This window comes from Vigna radiata, unplaced genomic scaffold (genome assembly GCF_000741045.1).
Source record: "Vigna radiata var. radiata cultivar VC1973A unplaced genomic scaffold, Vradiata_ver6 scaffold_70, whole genome shotgun sequence".
In the NCBI taxonomy this organism is placed as follows: domain Eukaryota; kingdom Viridiplantae; phylum Streptophyta; class Magnoliopsida; order Fabales; family Fabaceae; genus Vigna; species Vigna radiata.
The window spans coordinates 1,098,061-1,112,146 of record NW_014542367.1 but is presented as its reverse complement, the minus strand read 5'-3'; the positions used below and the strand labels follow the sequence as shown (position 1 = coordinate 1,112,146).

The window sequence follows — 14,086 nt, the reverse complement described above, 5'->3', positions numbered from 1 at the left end:
ACTATCTTGATAGAAAGATGAACCGGACGAATGGCATCACCGAAGTGTATTTCAAGGAGGTAACCTCCTAGCTCAAGGAAAGAACGGAATGGTCAAAAGAGATCACTAACGGTATCTCAAGGACTTAAAATTGGACATTCTACTGAGACGGATAACCTCAACTTCACACCCGAATCAACAATTAATATTTCTTTTTTGCTCATAAAAAATCTAACACTAGCATCACTCATCACTTTGAAAAAGAGATTCCGCCATTTGAAATTTTTAATTCCAACTTCAAGGCACTCGATACATTTTGGTAATAACAAATGTAAAATGTTTAGTCTATCTTGAACGACTGAAATTAAAAGATAGCATTAGTTGCCTATCAAACGAAAATTTTCAAATTAATAATTATTACAGTACAATCTCAAATAAAATTGAACTAAACGGAAATCCAAATTAAATACAGCACCGTGACAGTTTTTGTGTATAAGATAATAAATTTGAAAGAAGTTTTGGTGCTAATCTTCAAGGACAAATAATTTACACAGTATAAAGTTGTGGTGGTAATCTTGGCTTTGCCACTGCCACAAGTGGGTTAGCCAGAAGTATATCATGGTGGCTCTGTGCAAGGTTGATGCGTGAGGCATTGGGCGGCGCAGTCCAACTAAAGGAATGAAGCAACCTAGCAAACAGCATCACTGTCATTGTTGTTCCAAGCATGATTCCTGGACAACCACGTCTTCCTGTGCTGAAAGATATAAAATTCAAATCTGGCTCTGTCAAAAGCACATTGCCCTTAAGATGACGTTCTGGCTTAAACTTGAGAGCTTCGTCATCCCAAACTTTTGAGTTTCGTCCAAGTTCCTGTCTACTTAACAGCACATGGCTCCCCTTCGGGATTAGGTACTTTCCCACTACAGTGTCTTTCACGGAAACATGAGGAATATTGAAAGGTGCAACGGGATGAAGGCGAAAAGCTTCTCTTGCACATGCTTTTATATAGTTCAGCTTTGGAATGTCTGATTCTTGGACCAATCTCTCTTTTCCAACTATCCTGTCCAATTCTTCTGTGGCATGTTTAAGCAACTCAGGCTGGTTTATCATCTCTGCCAGACCCCACTCTACTGCATTTGATGGGTTATCCACAGCAGCCATCATCAATTCCTGCAGCAAAATTATCATTTTTTTTTAACAGTTACTCGGTTATCTATGGAGTGATCAACAATATATATATACACGCATAAAAAAATAAGAATATATTAGTCACCTACAATGATTTGTGCCTTGATTTCTTGTGTAGTCAATACTGGATTATTGTTGGCATCTCTGAGTGAGATGAGAATATCAAGAAAATCTTCAGTATGAATCTTGGACCCATCATTCCATTGTTTGATTCGTTGCTCAATGATGGGATCGTGATACTTGTTCACGATTTGTAATGCCTTCTTCACCTTGTTCTCGTGGCCGTCCAAGTCAAGTCCTCTCAAGCAAGGAACATAATCAGAAACACTGAAGTCATAAATGTACTTTAACAATACAAAAATGGCTTCAAGATGTTCTACTTCCTCACCACCAGGCCCTCCATCATTCTTACCCTCCCCAAAATACCTCATACCAAAGCTTAAATTCTTGATCACGTTGCAGGAATAGTGTTGCGCAACATCCCTCACATTCACAAGACCCACGTTAACGTTGATGTTTTTTTTGCACTTATTATAGATGTAAAAGACAAGGTTGTTAGCTTCTTCAAGTCTCTTGTGTTGAAGCTGGTGGTGAATGGTGGTGGACAACAGCTGATTGCAAACAATTCTTCTCATTTTCTTCCATTGTTCTCCTAAGGGTACAAGTGCTGTGGTGAGATATCCACCACTGATAAGAGAAGTGGTTATGCTTGTGGGTCTAGAAGCAAAAGTAGCATCTTGTTTCCTCAAGAATTCACGAGCAATGATGGGACAAGTTACGGGGATAACATGAACATTGCCCAGACGAATGCAAGCAATCTCAGTTTTCATTCCCTTCATTAGGTTGTTTATCCACCTGAATGTAGGTCTATTTGCAAGCATTTCAGGAAGGTTACCGATGATAGGCCATGGTATGGGACCAGGAGGTAAGGGTACTTCTTCATTCTTGGATTTCTTCAAGAAGTGAAATCCAGGGCCTTTGAGAAAGGTTATGCAGAAAATTACAACAATGATCAAAGATGACCAAAAGTTTTGAAGTTGAAGGTGGTACAATAAAAAGATAGAGAAGTGATCCATTGGAAACAGCAAGAACCTTTGCATTGTGTCCTACAGTTTAAAGGAATTAGTTTTGTTTGCTCTGTGACATCAATAAGAAACACCTCTTTATAAAGTCTCTAACTCTTCCAAAGACTAGTGTTCTTCACATATTTAAGGTGGAGAAGTGTGCACCCCATTACTTTTTTTCTTTTATTTTTAAAATTAATTATGTATATGAACAAATCAAATGTTATTAAACCAAAATAAAAATATGTAATTAAGGGAGTACTTTTTAGGTGGCTTAAATACATTTTTTTATTAAAATATTATAGAATATTTTTTTTGTTTTTAAATTAAATTATTAAATACTCAGTTCTTAATTTTTATGAAAATCATGTAAAATATTATTTTTTAAAAATTAAATATATAGACTAATGTACAATTATATATATATATATATATATATATATATATATATATATATATATATATATATATTGATTATATTATAGTTTATTATAAAATTCTATTTGTAATATAAAAATATTTTATGTGTAATTTATAGAGAGAATATCACTTTAAAAAATATAAACATTAAGATATAATATTCTATAACAGTGTAAGAGATAAAATATGTATGCAAAAACATATGAATGACTACAGTGTATGCAAAACAAAAGACAATGGTATCATGAATACAGAGATAAAATGATTCCAAAAATATAAATTTTGTACTTTTTCAAAAATATAAAAAACAAATAAAAATAGCATTAAATTAATATAAAAATTTAGGTTGGGGAAAGAATATTTTTCCAAACAACAAGTAGATAATTAATTATGTAACTTGTCGTCGTATGTAGAGACTGAAGTCAGATAAGTGTCAAAAAGTAGGTATAATAAACTACATTGTAGACTGTGCTTTTGTTTTGTTTCACGTTATTGTTCGAAACAAAGGCCACAGACGGTGAGTGATATTTTAAACATTGACACAGATATATTTATTTTTCTTAAACAATGTTTTAGGTTTTACTTATTAATGATTTTAAGTAAAATATTAATCTAAAATATTTTAATACTAAAAAATTAATATCACTGAATTATATTTATTTATGTTTTAAATTTAAATATCAAAGTAACTGTTTCTGCTTTAGGGGTCTGAGTCGGTCTGTGTTCTCCACTACCGTCTATTCGAATCTTCCGGTCGTTTACAATCCACGCTCTCCCCGATGTCTTGAAATGTCCGGCCGGGTACCTGCTAAAAGCACTCCGACGCTCAAGTCAATGTTCGGTTTTAGAAGCTAGTGATAGAAAGGGAAAGTGAGATAAATGTGCATTAAATGTCAACCACCTACCTTTCACCTTTGACTTTTATTTATAGTTTTTCCTATGGGCCAGTGATTAGCGGAATTTTAATCAAGGCCCAATTGCAGGCCTGTTGGGTTAATCTGGTTTTACCTTAATGTTGTGCAGCTTCCAAAATCTTCGTTGATCTGCTCCGGACGGCCGTCTCACTGGCAACGAGAACCAAGGTCCTTCATGCGGACACAACAGCTGAATGTGGTTCGTCATCTTAGGCTGTACACGTTTCGCGAAGACAGGGCGAGGTTCCGCCCGGTCGTGCGCTACCCGGTCGCGTTAAGATGAGTTTCAAGGTCTGGTTTCGCGTGTCCGGTCTCATTTGTCCGGGTGGGCCTCACGGACGGACGGTCANGTAGGGTACACAAGCCCCCCAAGCCCGAGGCGTCGTAAGGGGCCGAAGGGTTTCAGAATAGGGGTGTGGCAGTTAGGTGAGCGGCGAGACTGTGGAAAGGTAGAGGTGGGGTTTAGGCGGGAAAACACACGTGGCGAAATCGTGGGTGGGAGACGAGGCGTCGTTTAAATCTGGAGCGTTGAACGTGGTTAAGATGAACGGTTGAGATCGGAGGCAGTTTTCGAAAAAATTTTCTATAAATAGGGGTGGGGTGACTATTACGGCTACATCCTTCCTTCTTCATTCCGAGCTCTATTCTTTTCATCTGCCCAGGTAATAAAATGGTGGTTGTGTGCGTTGAGTCTTCTCTGGAATCGTCGGGTCGTGGCGGGGGCGCGGGTGAGGGTAGCGGCAGCAGTGGTTCGGTGTCGACTGGTTCGTCTGGCTCCACCAGCGGCTCATCGTCGGAAGACCGGACAGTGGAAGAGGATTCGGCCGTGCCATCCGCTCTGGCCGAGGCGGTGACCGTAGCTCAGGAGTCCTCCGCACCGGTTATCAGCGGGCGGATCTTCCATGGAGCCCCCCTATTTTTATTGCGAGGGGGCTTGACTATGGATCCGGTTCCCTTGGTCCCGGTAGGAGGGCTTCCTCGGGTAAACGGGTATGACTGGGCCGGGTTTGACACAAATACTCAACCGTTCAGTATTTCGCGTACATCTCTCCAGGATTGGATAGCCCGGTCATATTTAGTGAGGGACACGGCGGACACACGCTTGATAAGAGTAGCCGTTAGTATGGAGAACGAACGCGTGTGCCACGGGAAAGGCACTAACGCAAATGACTTTTTCTTCATGCACGCGAATCTGTTTGCCCAACTGCACGTGCGGGTTCCGTTTACTGACTTTCAGGTCGGGGTGTTGCGGGAGTTGAATGTCGCCCCTACACAACTACACCCTAACTCTTGGGCTGCTATTCAAGCCTTCGGGGTAGAGTGTATGGTGGCCGGCGTTGCTCCGACCGTTCGGTCCTTCCTCCACTATTTCAACGTTCGTCCTCATCCGAAGGGAGGTTTGGTGTCTTTATCTTCCGTAGGGAAGCGCACCCTGTTCAAGCCGTACGCCGAGTCCTTTAAAAATTTTAAAGACCAATTCTTTAAAGTGGTAATTGAGGACGCGGGCCGTCCTGATTTTTTCGATAAGGACGGCCACCCTTTGTTTCCCTTATACTGGATGGACAATCCGACGAAGATGGAGGCCATTTCGAAGCGGGAGCTGGAAATGGAAGATTTTTGTGTGGTGGATGTGATTGACACCCTCTCTCGTCGCGTCCCCGCCCGTTGCCTTGTCGACTCTCCCTTACGAGGATTGCGCTCAAAGAGCGCTCGGTATGTGATTTATTCCGTTTTTTCGTTTTATGAAGATTATAACTTAGCTGAATTTCTCGTTTTTCTTCAGATTGCATGGCGACTCCCAGACCCCGCCAATCCAATTTTCTCTCCATGAAAAAGAAGGCGTCTGCCCGTGCCGCGAGTTCCGGGCCTAGTCAAGACGTTCCTCCACCTATGAAGCCTCCTCCCGCCCGGGTGACGGTGGCCGTCCGCGGGCCAACTATAGGGGTCAGTGGAAGCACCAATGTGGCCGTCCAACAGGGGGAAGGGACCTCCGTTCCTCCTCCATCTCACAACACTCCCCTCGTCAATTTAACCGGCTCGGCGACTGCTGCTCCGGTTGTTGAAATTCCCTCTGAGTCCGCGCCCGTCACTACGTCGGGGCATCGGAAGAGGAAGTCGCGGAAAGGGGGGAAATCTTCCTCTAAGAGGCACCGCCGTGAGGGAAAGGAGCCGGTTACTCCTCTGTCAGGCGGCGTTTTCAGCCCGGATTACAATGTGAGCCATTTTATTGAGTTCAATCGGGGGCCGACCTATGTTGCTCTACTGGAGTCTTTACCGGGTAGAGTTATGTTGGACTCCGTGTCCGAAATGGCTAACCGGACGGCGGCCATGATTGACTATATACGCGAACATGGGGATGTTCGAGGATCCGGCGAGGTGAAGGAGCTGTTGAATGAGGAGGAGAAAAAGGCTAAGGCCTTGGAGGAGGAGTTGGCGGGCGCCAGAAAGGCTCTGGAGGACGAGAAGAAGCGGTCGGCCGAGAAGCTTCAGGAGACAACCCAACTGCTTGAGGAGGAACAGAAGGCGAAGGCTGTTGCTGAAGAGAACCAGAGGCAGTTGGAGGAAGACGTTGCGAGGTTGAAGGAGGTGGAAGAGAAGCTTCAAGGCCAGACGGTAGAGCTGCACACCGAGCTGAAGAAACCGTGTGCAGATCTTAAGACGGCCGAGGACAAGATAATATCTTTGAACGATAGTCTGGTGGCGGAACATGAGGATGGCTTTTACAAGGCCATCCGTCAAGTGGAAGTTCTGATGAAGGTCGAGAAGCCACTCTCTCTTGGGTTCGACATTTACAAGGACGTGTATCACGGTGTCTTAATGGATATTAAGGACCCGGAGGTGGCCGAAGCTGGCGAGGAGACTGCTGAAGGAGATGGCGAGCAGGTTGAAGTAGTCGGATCCGCTGTCGATCCTCATGAAGTATAGTTTTTTTCTTTTTATATTTACTAAGTTAGGGACCATTCGGTATCGGCCGGAATGTAAACAGTGGATTGTACTGTTTACTTTTGCCGGCCGATCGTATACTTTTTGATGAATTGATGTTTACGTATTGATGTTTTTTGATGAATGGGTATTTTGCGTGTTAATTTCGCTACTTGGGATTAATTTTCTGGTTCCGTTCGGCTTGTGTTACCATTTTTAGTAGGTGAGTTGATTCACAACCGCCTGGTTACGTAGGACAATTTTATTCGTTTCTTGACTTTTCGCACGGGGGACGATGGGTGAGGGGACGGTGAGTGTAAACTCTTATCGTCGGACCAAGTTGACAGGATAATTCCATTCGTCAACTTGGACTTTATACGAGGCGGCGGGCTTAACCCCTTACCGTCCGACCAAGTTGACAGGATAATTCCATTCGTCAACTTGGGCTTATCACGAGGCGTCGGGATTAACCCCTTAGCGCCCGGCCAAGTGGACAGGATAATTCCATTCGTCCACCTGGGCTTTAAATGAATGAAGGACCGGAGTGCTATGTGGGGGTGAAACTTTCGTATTGCTTCTTGAATCGTGATTGTGTGAAACAATATTACATGCTCAGCTAAAATAAAGTTTAAGATGTGACGCATTCCAAGTGTTGGTAATCTGCTGACCGTCCAATCGAGTGAGGCGGTATGCGCCGTTGCCCAGAGCTTCCACGACTTTGAACGGGCCCTCCCATTTTGCTGCGAGTTTGCCATGAGCTGCCACACACGTGCTTCCCCGGCCTTCCTCCATACGAGGTCCCCTTCATGGAACTGACGCGGACGGACTTTAGTGTTGTACTTGCGTTCCACCATGCGACGACATGCTTCTGCTCTTAGCACTGCCCGATCGCGTAGTTCGTCGATCGTATCAAGTTCGACCCGTAACTCTTGATCATTTATCTGGAGATTCTCGAGGTTTCGTCGTAAGGACGGTTCACCTAATTCTACGGGTAACATGGCGTCGGTACCGTATGTCAAGTTGAATGGCGTTTCTCCAGTCGTGCCGTGCGGGGTGCACCGATAAGCCCAGAGGACCTCGGGCAAGTGGTCCGCCCACGCTCCTTTCTTATCTCCTAACCTCCGTTTGAGTTCGGCGACAATGGTTTTGTTAACCGCCTCAGCTTGCCCGTTCGTCTGAGGGTGTTCTACTGAGCTTGTGGCATGCTTTATACCCAATCCTCTGAAGAACGTTTCCAGCCTCTGGTCGATGAACTGCCTACCATTGTCGGTCACGATCGTTCGAGGCAAGCCGAACCTGCAAATGAGTTTCCAACAGAACTTTTGGACTTGGGAGGCTGTGATGGTGGCGAGTGGCTCGGCCTCTACCCATTTCGTGAAGTAGTCGATGGCCACCAGCAAGAACTTGCGCTGCCCCGTGGCCGGGGGAAATGGTCCGCCGATATCCATTCCCCATTGAGCGAACGGCCAAGGGGAAACGATGGTGTGCAACTTTTGCGAAGGGGTGTGGTGATTGTTGGCATGGGCCTGGCATTGGGTGCACCGGCGGGTGAATTTTACAGCGTCGGCTTCCATCGTCGGCCAGTAGTATCCTGCTCGTAACGTCTTAGCTTTGAGTGCTCGCCCGCCCGTATGGAAGCCACATACTCCAAGGTGCAGTTCACTCATCACGTACTGTGCTTCGCTCTCCGCCAGGCATTTGAGTAGGGGTGACGAGAAACCACGGCGGTATAAATCGTTACCGATAATCATGAACCGGGCAACCCGTTTGGAGTCCGCCGGGCATAAACTCTCACCGTGATCTTGCTTGCGGATTAAGTTCCGAATCTCGGTCCTCCAGTCGGCGGTATTGCTCGTAGTGGTAGCTAAACATTCGACCGACGGTTGCAGGAGGACCTGTCGGATGACGGTCGTGAGCTGTCCCTTCTCTTTTCCAGTACTGAGTTTGGACAGTAGGTCTGCCCGGGCGTTCTGTTCCCGGGGAATGTGCTCGATTTTCACATGATCGAACTCTTTCACCAAAGAACAAGCCTGGTGATAGTATCTTAGGAGGTGGTCCTCCCGCACTTGGAAATCACTGTTCATTTGGCCGACTACCAGTTGTGAGTCAGTTCGGCAGATCACCCTGCGGGCCCCCATGTCTTTGGCCAGTTGTAAACCGGCCAACAAAGCTTCGTACTCCGCCTGGTTGTTTGAAGTTTTGAACTTGAAGATTAACGAGTGTTCTATTAAGAACCCGTTGGGACCTTCAAGGATGACTCCCGCGCCGCTGACCGTTCGGCCTGACGCCCCGTCCACGTACAATAACCATTCCTCATGGCCGATCAACGGTATTTCTGCTGCGAAATCCGCCAGATGTTGCCCTTTGACGGAACCCCTCGGCTCGTATCTGATGCCAAATTCGGATAGTTCTACCGCCCAACCTACCATCCTTCCGGCCAGATCGGGTTTTCTCAAGATTTTCGAGACCGGATGGTCGGTACGTACGACCACCTGGTGACTTTGAAAGTATGAAATAGTAAAAAAGATGAGGGGAAATCTCCCTTATGTGTCTGTGTATACACATAGGGTAATGTATTTATAATAATAAGAGTGTGGGCTAAGCCCAAATACAAATGAACATGTAAATGAAATAAACACAATATCTAACAATATCTAACAGAAAGTATGGGCGCAGCCTTCGAGAAGCGTGTAGGAGGGCTAGGGCCACTTTCTCCACCTGTTGATACCGGGTTTCGACGTCGGTCAGTGTCCGGCTGACGAAATATATGAGCTTGGGAGTGGGTTTTTCTTGCAGCAGGACGGCACTGACCGCGGTTTCGGAGAGCCCTAAATAAACCTGGAGGTCGTCGCCCGGAGAGGGTCTATTCATGATGGGGGGCTGGGTAAGGACGCCCTTGATTGCCCGGAAAGCCGTCTCACAATCGTCGTCCCAACTGTTGGCTGATGCTTTCTTCATCTTCTTCAAGATAGGAGCCGCCCGTTCCGCCAACTTTGGTACAAATCGGGATAGTGCGGTCAAACGGCCGACTAGTCTCTGTACCTCTTTTACTGTTCGAGGGGTCTGCATCTCCAGCACCGCCCTGCATTTATCCGGGTTGGCCTCGATTCCCCGGGACGTTAACATGAAGCCTAAGAATTTGTCGGCCGCTACTCCGAACGTGCATTTGGCCGGATTGAGTCGCATCCCATACCGTCTCACTTGTCTAAAGACTTCCTCCAAATCTCGCAGGTGTTGGGCTCCTTCCGCCGATCGGACGACCATGTCATCGACGTAGACGTCCAGGCAACGACCTATCTGATCAGTAAAGATTTTGTTCATCAAGCGCTGGTAAGTGGCACCGGCATTTTTGAGCCCAAAGGGCATGACTTCGTAACAGAAGTTGGCCTGATCGGCCATGAAGGCCGTCTTTTCTCTGTCAGGATTGTGCATAGGTATCTGGTTATATCCTGAATAAGCATCCAGGAAGCTAAGAATCTGATGCCCGGACGCCCGGTCTACCAGGACATCGATGCTGGGCAGTGGATAAGAATCTTTGGGGCAAGCTTTGTTGAGGTCAGTGTAGTCTGTACACATTCGCCACTGACCATTCGATTTTTTCACCATGACTACGTTGGCTAGCCAAGTGGTGTATGTAACCTCTCGAATGAAGCCGGCCGTCTGCAATTTCCGGACCTCCTCCTGGACTGCCCGTCTCTTTTCTTCTCCCATCTTTCTCTTCTTTTGGGCTATCGGCCTGGCCTCTCTAAACAGGGACAGACGGTGTGCCATGATAGAGGGATGGATCCCTGGCATGTCAGCGGCTGTCCATGCGAAAAGATCCCGGTTTCGCCAAAGGGTAGCTCGGAGCTGCCTCTCCATCCCTTCCTCCAGCCCTTGGGCTATGAAGGTGACCTGATCGGGGTTCTTTCCCACTATCATTGGTTGGGTTTCCCCCTGCGGTTCGAGGCGGTCTTCGGTGTTGGTACGGGGGTCCAGGTCGGCCATTGCGACACTTGTACCACCTGTCCTCCGCCTTGTCTCTCAGGGGTACATTTTGAGACCGGCTGCGTAACACTCCCGTGCCACTTTCTGGTCAGCGCGGATGGTACATATCGTCCCCCGAGATGTGGGATATTTCATTGTTAGATGGGGGGTGGAGACGATGGCCCCGAAGGAGTTCAAACACGGGCGTCCTATGAGGACGTTATAAGATGTATTAGCATCCACCAGCAAATATCGCACCTTTTTCTCTTCTCCCTTTCGCCCGGTCCCGATGCGCGTCCATAAGTCCAGATATCCCCTGGTGTCGACTCTTTCTCCAGCGAAACCCACCAGTTGTTCATCGTATGGGACGATGAGGTCCTCGGAGATGTCCATCTGCCGGAATGTCCTCCAGTATAGTATATTGACCGAGCTTCCTTGGTCGACTAGCACCTTGCTTACTCCATACCGCGCAATTTCGACAGTAATGACCATAGGATCGTCCTGTTCGGGATCTGGTGCATGAAAGTCTTCATCAGAAAATGTGATGGGAGGCATTGTTCGCTTGGGGATGTCAACGGCGTGTATGGACCGTAGGTGCCGGATGCTCCTCTTTCGTGCCGACGACGACGTTCCCCCACCTGCGAACCCGCCAGAGATCGTGTTAATCATTCCCCGTAATGGCCCCCCATTACCGCCTGCTCGGCTCCTGCTGCAGCTTCTGCTTCTCTCTCTTTGCCTCTCCGAATTCCTTCCCCGTTCGTCGTGCTCGCGTGGGTATCGTGGGCGGACATCTCTACGTCCTCTATCCGCCGACGACCTTGGACTCCTTTCTCTCGGGGTCGGACGTCCGGCAGAGACAGTTTCGTTCTGGTGGTTTCTAATATATTGTTTCAAATGTCCAGCCTGGATGAGCTCCTCTATTCGGTCCTTGAGCGTCATGCAATCTTCAGTGTCATGGCCCATATTTTGGTGATACAGGCAGTGTTTACCGCTGTCGGCTCCCGGAGGAGTCGGACGTTTTTGCGGGGCACGCATTATCTGTGTGCTTAGAGCTTCTTGCAATATCCGTGCCCGGGGAGCATTGAGGGGGGTGTATTGGGGAAAACGGGGGACCTGAGGGCCGTCTCGCCCCTTTGCACCGGATGGCCGTTGCGATTGACCCTGTTTGCCATCGCCCTTGTCCTTCGCTTCCTGCATCTCCCTTTGATAATTTTGTTTCATTTCCTCCACCCTGGCCTCGTCCGCCGCCCGCTGGCGTAATTCTTCCAGTGTCTTAGGCGGGTTCCAATAGACGCTCTCCTTAAAAGGTCCCGGCCTAAGGGTCGGCATCACATACTGCAGGGCCATCTCCACGCTCAGCCCCCTGACCCGCCGGACCGCTTTGGTGAATTGTTCCATGAAGGTTCTAAGTGCCTCCTCTTTTCCTTGCTTCAGATTCATCAGATCAACCAGAGTAGTATCTTGTGGTCGGCATGCAGCGAATTGATCGCTGAACATGCCGCTTAGTCCCTTGAAGTTTTCTACCGAGCCGTTAGGTATGGAGTTGAACCACTCTAAAGCTTCGCCTTCAAGGGACAATGAGAATGCCCGGCACCAGATGGCATCACTTCCTGTCCGGAAGGCCATGGCATTAGTAAATGACTTGACATGTGCGTCGGGATCACCGGTACCGTCGTACATCTTGAATTGTGGGGGAATGAACTGATCCGAAATACGGACGTCCATTACCGCTTGGACGAACGGCACCGGTACCGACGGCATCTCCGACTTAACCAACACCAAACTTTCCTCTCCTTTCTCCCTCTCTTCTTCCTCGGTACTCTTCTGCTTCCCTTTCTCTTGGTCACCCTGACCCCGTGCACTACTGTGGGCCTCCTTGCTGCCTTCCCCCGTCTGCTTTTCCTTCTCCTGGCGGAGCTGGGCTAGAAACTCGGCACGGACGGCCGCCATCTCCTCTTCGTGTTTCTTTTGCATTTCTTCGTGTCTCCTCTGCATCTCTTCCATCCTCATCTCCAGAGCGCGTATAATTCCGCTCGTCTCCTCAGTGCTAGCGTTTCTCGTGGTCACCATTGGGTATAATCCTCCGACCCCACGGTGGGCGCCAAATGTTTCTGCTTTAGGGGTCTGAGTCGGTCTGTGCTCTCCACTACCGTCTATTCGAATCTTCCGGTCGTTTACAATCCACGCTCTCCCCGATGTCTTGAAATGTCCGGCTGGGTACCTGCTAAAAGCACTCCGACGCTCAAGTCAATGTTCGGTTTTAGAAGCTAGTGATAGAAAGAGAAAGTGAGATAAATGTGCATTAAATGTCAACCACCTACCTTTCACCTTTGACTTTTATTTATAGTTTTTCCTATGGGCCAGTGATTAGCGGAATCTTAATCAAGGCCCAATTGCAGGCCTGTTGGGTTAATCTGGTTTTACCTTAATGTTGTGCAGCTTCAAAAATCTTCGTTGATCTACTCCGGACGGCCGTCTCACTGGCAACGAGAACCAAGGTCCTTCATGCGGACACAACAGCTGAATGTGGTTCGTCATCTTAGGCTGTACACGTTTCGCGAAGACAGGGCGAGGTTCCGCCCGGCCGTGTGCTACCCGGTCGCGTTAAGATGAGTTTCAAGGTCTGGTTTCGCGTGTCCGGTCTCATTTGTCCGGGTGGGCCTCACGGACGGACGGTCATGTAGGGTACAGTAACAAAATTTTTAAAATAAAAACAAATTTTAATTTATATATTAATTTAAAAAACACTTCAATATAAATATAGATATAGATATAGATACGAAAAAAAGGCTTGAGTTTATCCAAAATAAATATAAACGACAATGCACTAAAATACATTTATTATGCTAAAATAGAAACTTATTATTAAATAAAAATAGTTTAACATTGTTTTCACTATAAAATTCAAATATCTATATAAAAAAAATATATTATTTAATTTTTACAGTGTTGTCAAAATGGGTTGTAATATGTGGGTTAACCTAGCTTATCACGGGTTTGAGTTGGGTTGAGTTTGAAAAAAATGTAATAATTTTGTGGGTTAGCTTTCAACCCGGCTCACCTGGGTTGAACCCGTGGTGAACTGGGTTGGATCACCAACCCATCTAATTTAATTTAATTATTTATTATTTTGTATTTCAATATTATTAGTTAGTATTTTTTTTTTTATTATATTGTAGATGGTGATAAAGAAAAAGATGTTTTAAGAGAGAAAAATATTATAGATTTATTTATTCAACACTCTAATATTATTAATGGGCAGGTGATAAAAAAATTATCAATATTAAAAACTAATTTGTTCGTCTTTGTACATATTTTTGGATTACGTTTGGATTGTATGATACTTTTTTTTATTTTGAATTGTTTTTTAAGTTTAAATTATCTTGGAGTTTTTTTTATTTAATTTTGAATTAAAAAATTGTAATTTTTTTATTTATTAAAAACTTATAATTAAATGATTCATTGAGTCAATCCTTTTAATGACTCACTAAGTGATTAACCCGTGATAAGCTGTACCGAATCGAACTAGGTTACCCATTTTGACAGCTCTAAATTTTTAGTTAAATAGGTTTAATTCTAATGCATATTTTAATAATAATAACAATAATTACAACAAAAATTAATAAATATGAG

The 14,086-nt window shown here is 45.8% G+C and overlaps 3 protein-coding genes across 3 annotated transcripts; 1 reads left to right on the top strand and 2 right to left on the bottom strand.

The window, feature by feature from the left end:
* Positions 1-479: 479 nt before the first annotated feature.
* LOC106779949 (isoleucine N-monooxygenase 2-like) lies at positions 480-2,310 on the bottom strand. The gene is made up of 2 exons (XM_014668168.2): positions 1,257-2,310; positions 480-1,149 (listed from the first exon to the last, which is right to left on the bottom strand). The coding sequence occupies exons 1-2, from the start codon at positions 2,265-2,267 to the stop codon at positions 526-528; spliced, it is 1,635 nt and encodes a 544-aa protein (XP_014523654.1). The 5' UTR covers positions 2,268-2,310; the 3' UTR covers positions 480-525.
* A 3,082-nt stretch (positions 2,311-5,392) lies between these two features.
* On the top strand, positions 5,393-6,555 carry LOC111240870 (putative DNA helicase ino80). Its single transcript, XM_022776818.1, has one exon. The coding sequence runs from the start codon at positions 5,393-5,395 to the stop codon at positions 6,488-6,490; it is 1,098 nt and encodes a 365-aa protein (XP_022632539.1). The 3' UTR covers positions 6,491-6,555.
* A 3,955-nt stretch (positions 6,556-10,510) lies between these two features.
* Positions 10,511-12,523, bottom strand: LOC111240869. Its single transcript, XM_022776817.1, has one exon. The coding sequence runs from the start codon at positions 12,521-12,523 to the stop codon at positions 10,511-10,513; it is 2,013 nt and encodes a 670-aa protein (XP_022632538.1).
* Between the last annotated feature and the right edge of the window lie 1,563 nt (positions 12,524-14,086).

What these genes read in the sequence shown, in the direction of transcription:
- LOC111240870 (XM_022776818.1), top strand. Translation starts at nt 5,393, where the DNA reads ATGAAAAAGAAGGCGTCTGCCCGTGCCGCGAGTTCCGGGCCTAGTCAA.
- LOC106779949 (XM_014668168.2), bottom strand. Translation starts at nt 2,267, where the DNA reads ATGCAAAGGTTCTTGCTGTTTCCAATGGATCACTTCTCTATCTTTTTA. An exon ending in AAATCAAGGCACAAATCATT is followed by an intron (nt 1,150 to 1,256) that starts GTAGGTGACTAA and finishes ATTTTGCTGCAG; the next exon opens with GAATTGATGATGGCTGCTGT.
- LOC111240869 (XM_022776817.1), bottom strand. Translation starts at nt 12,523, where the DNA reads ATGGTGACCACGAGAAACGCTAGCACTGAGGAGACGAGCGGAATTATA.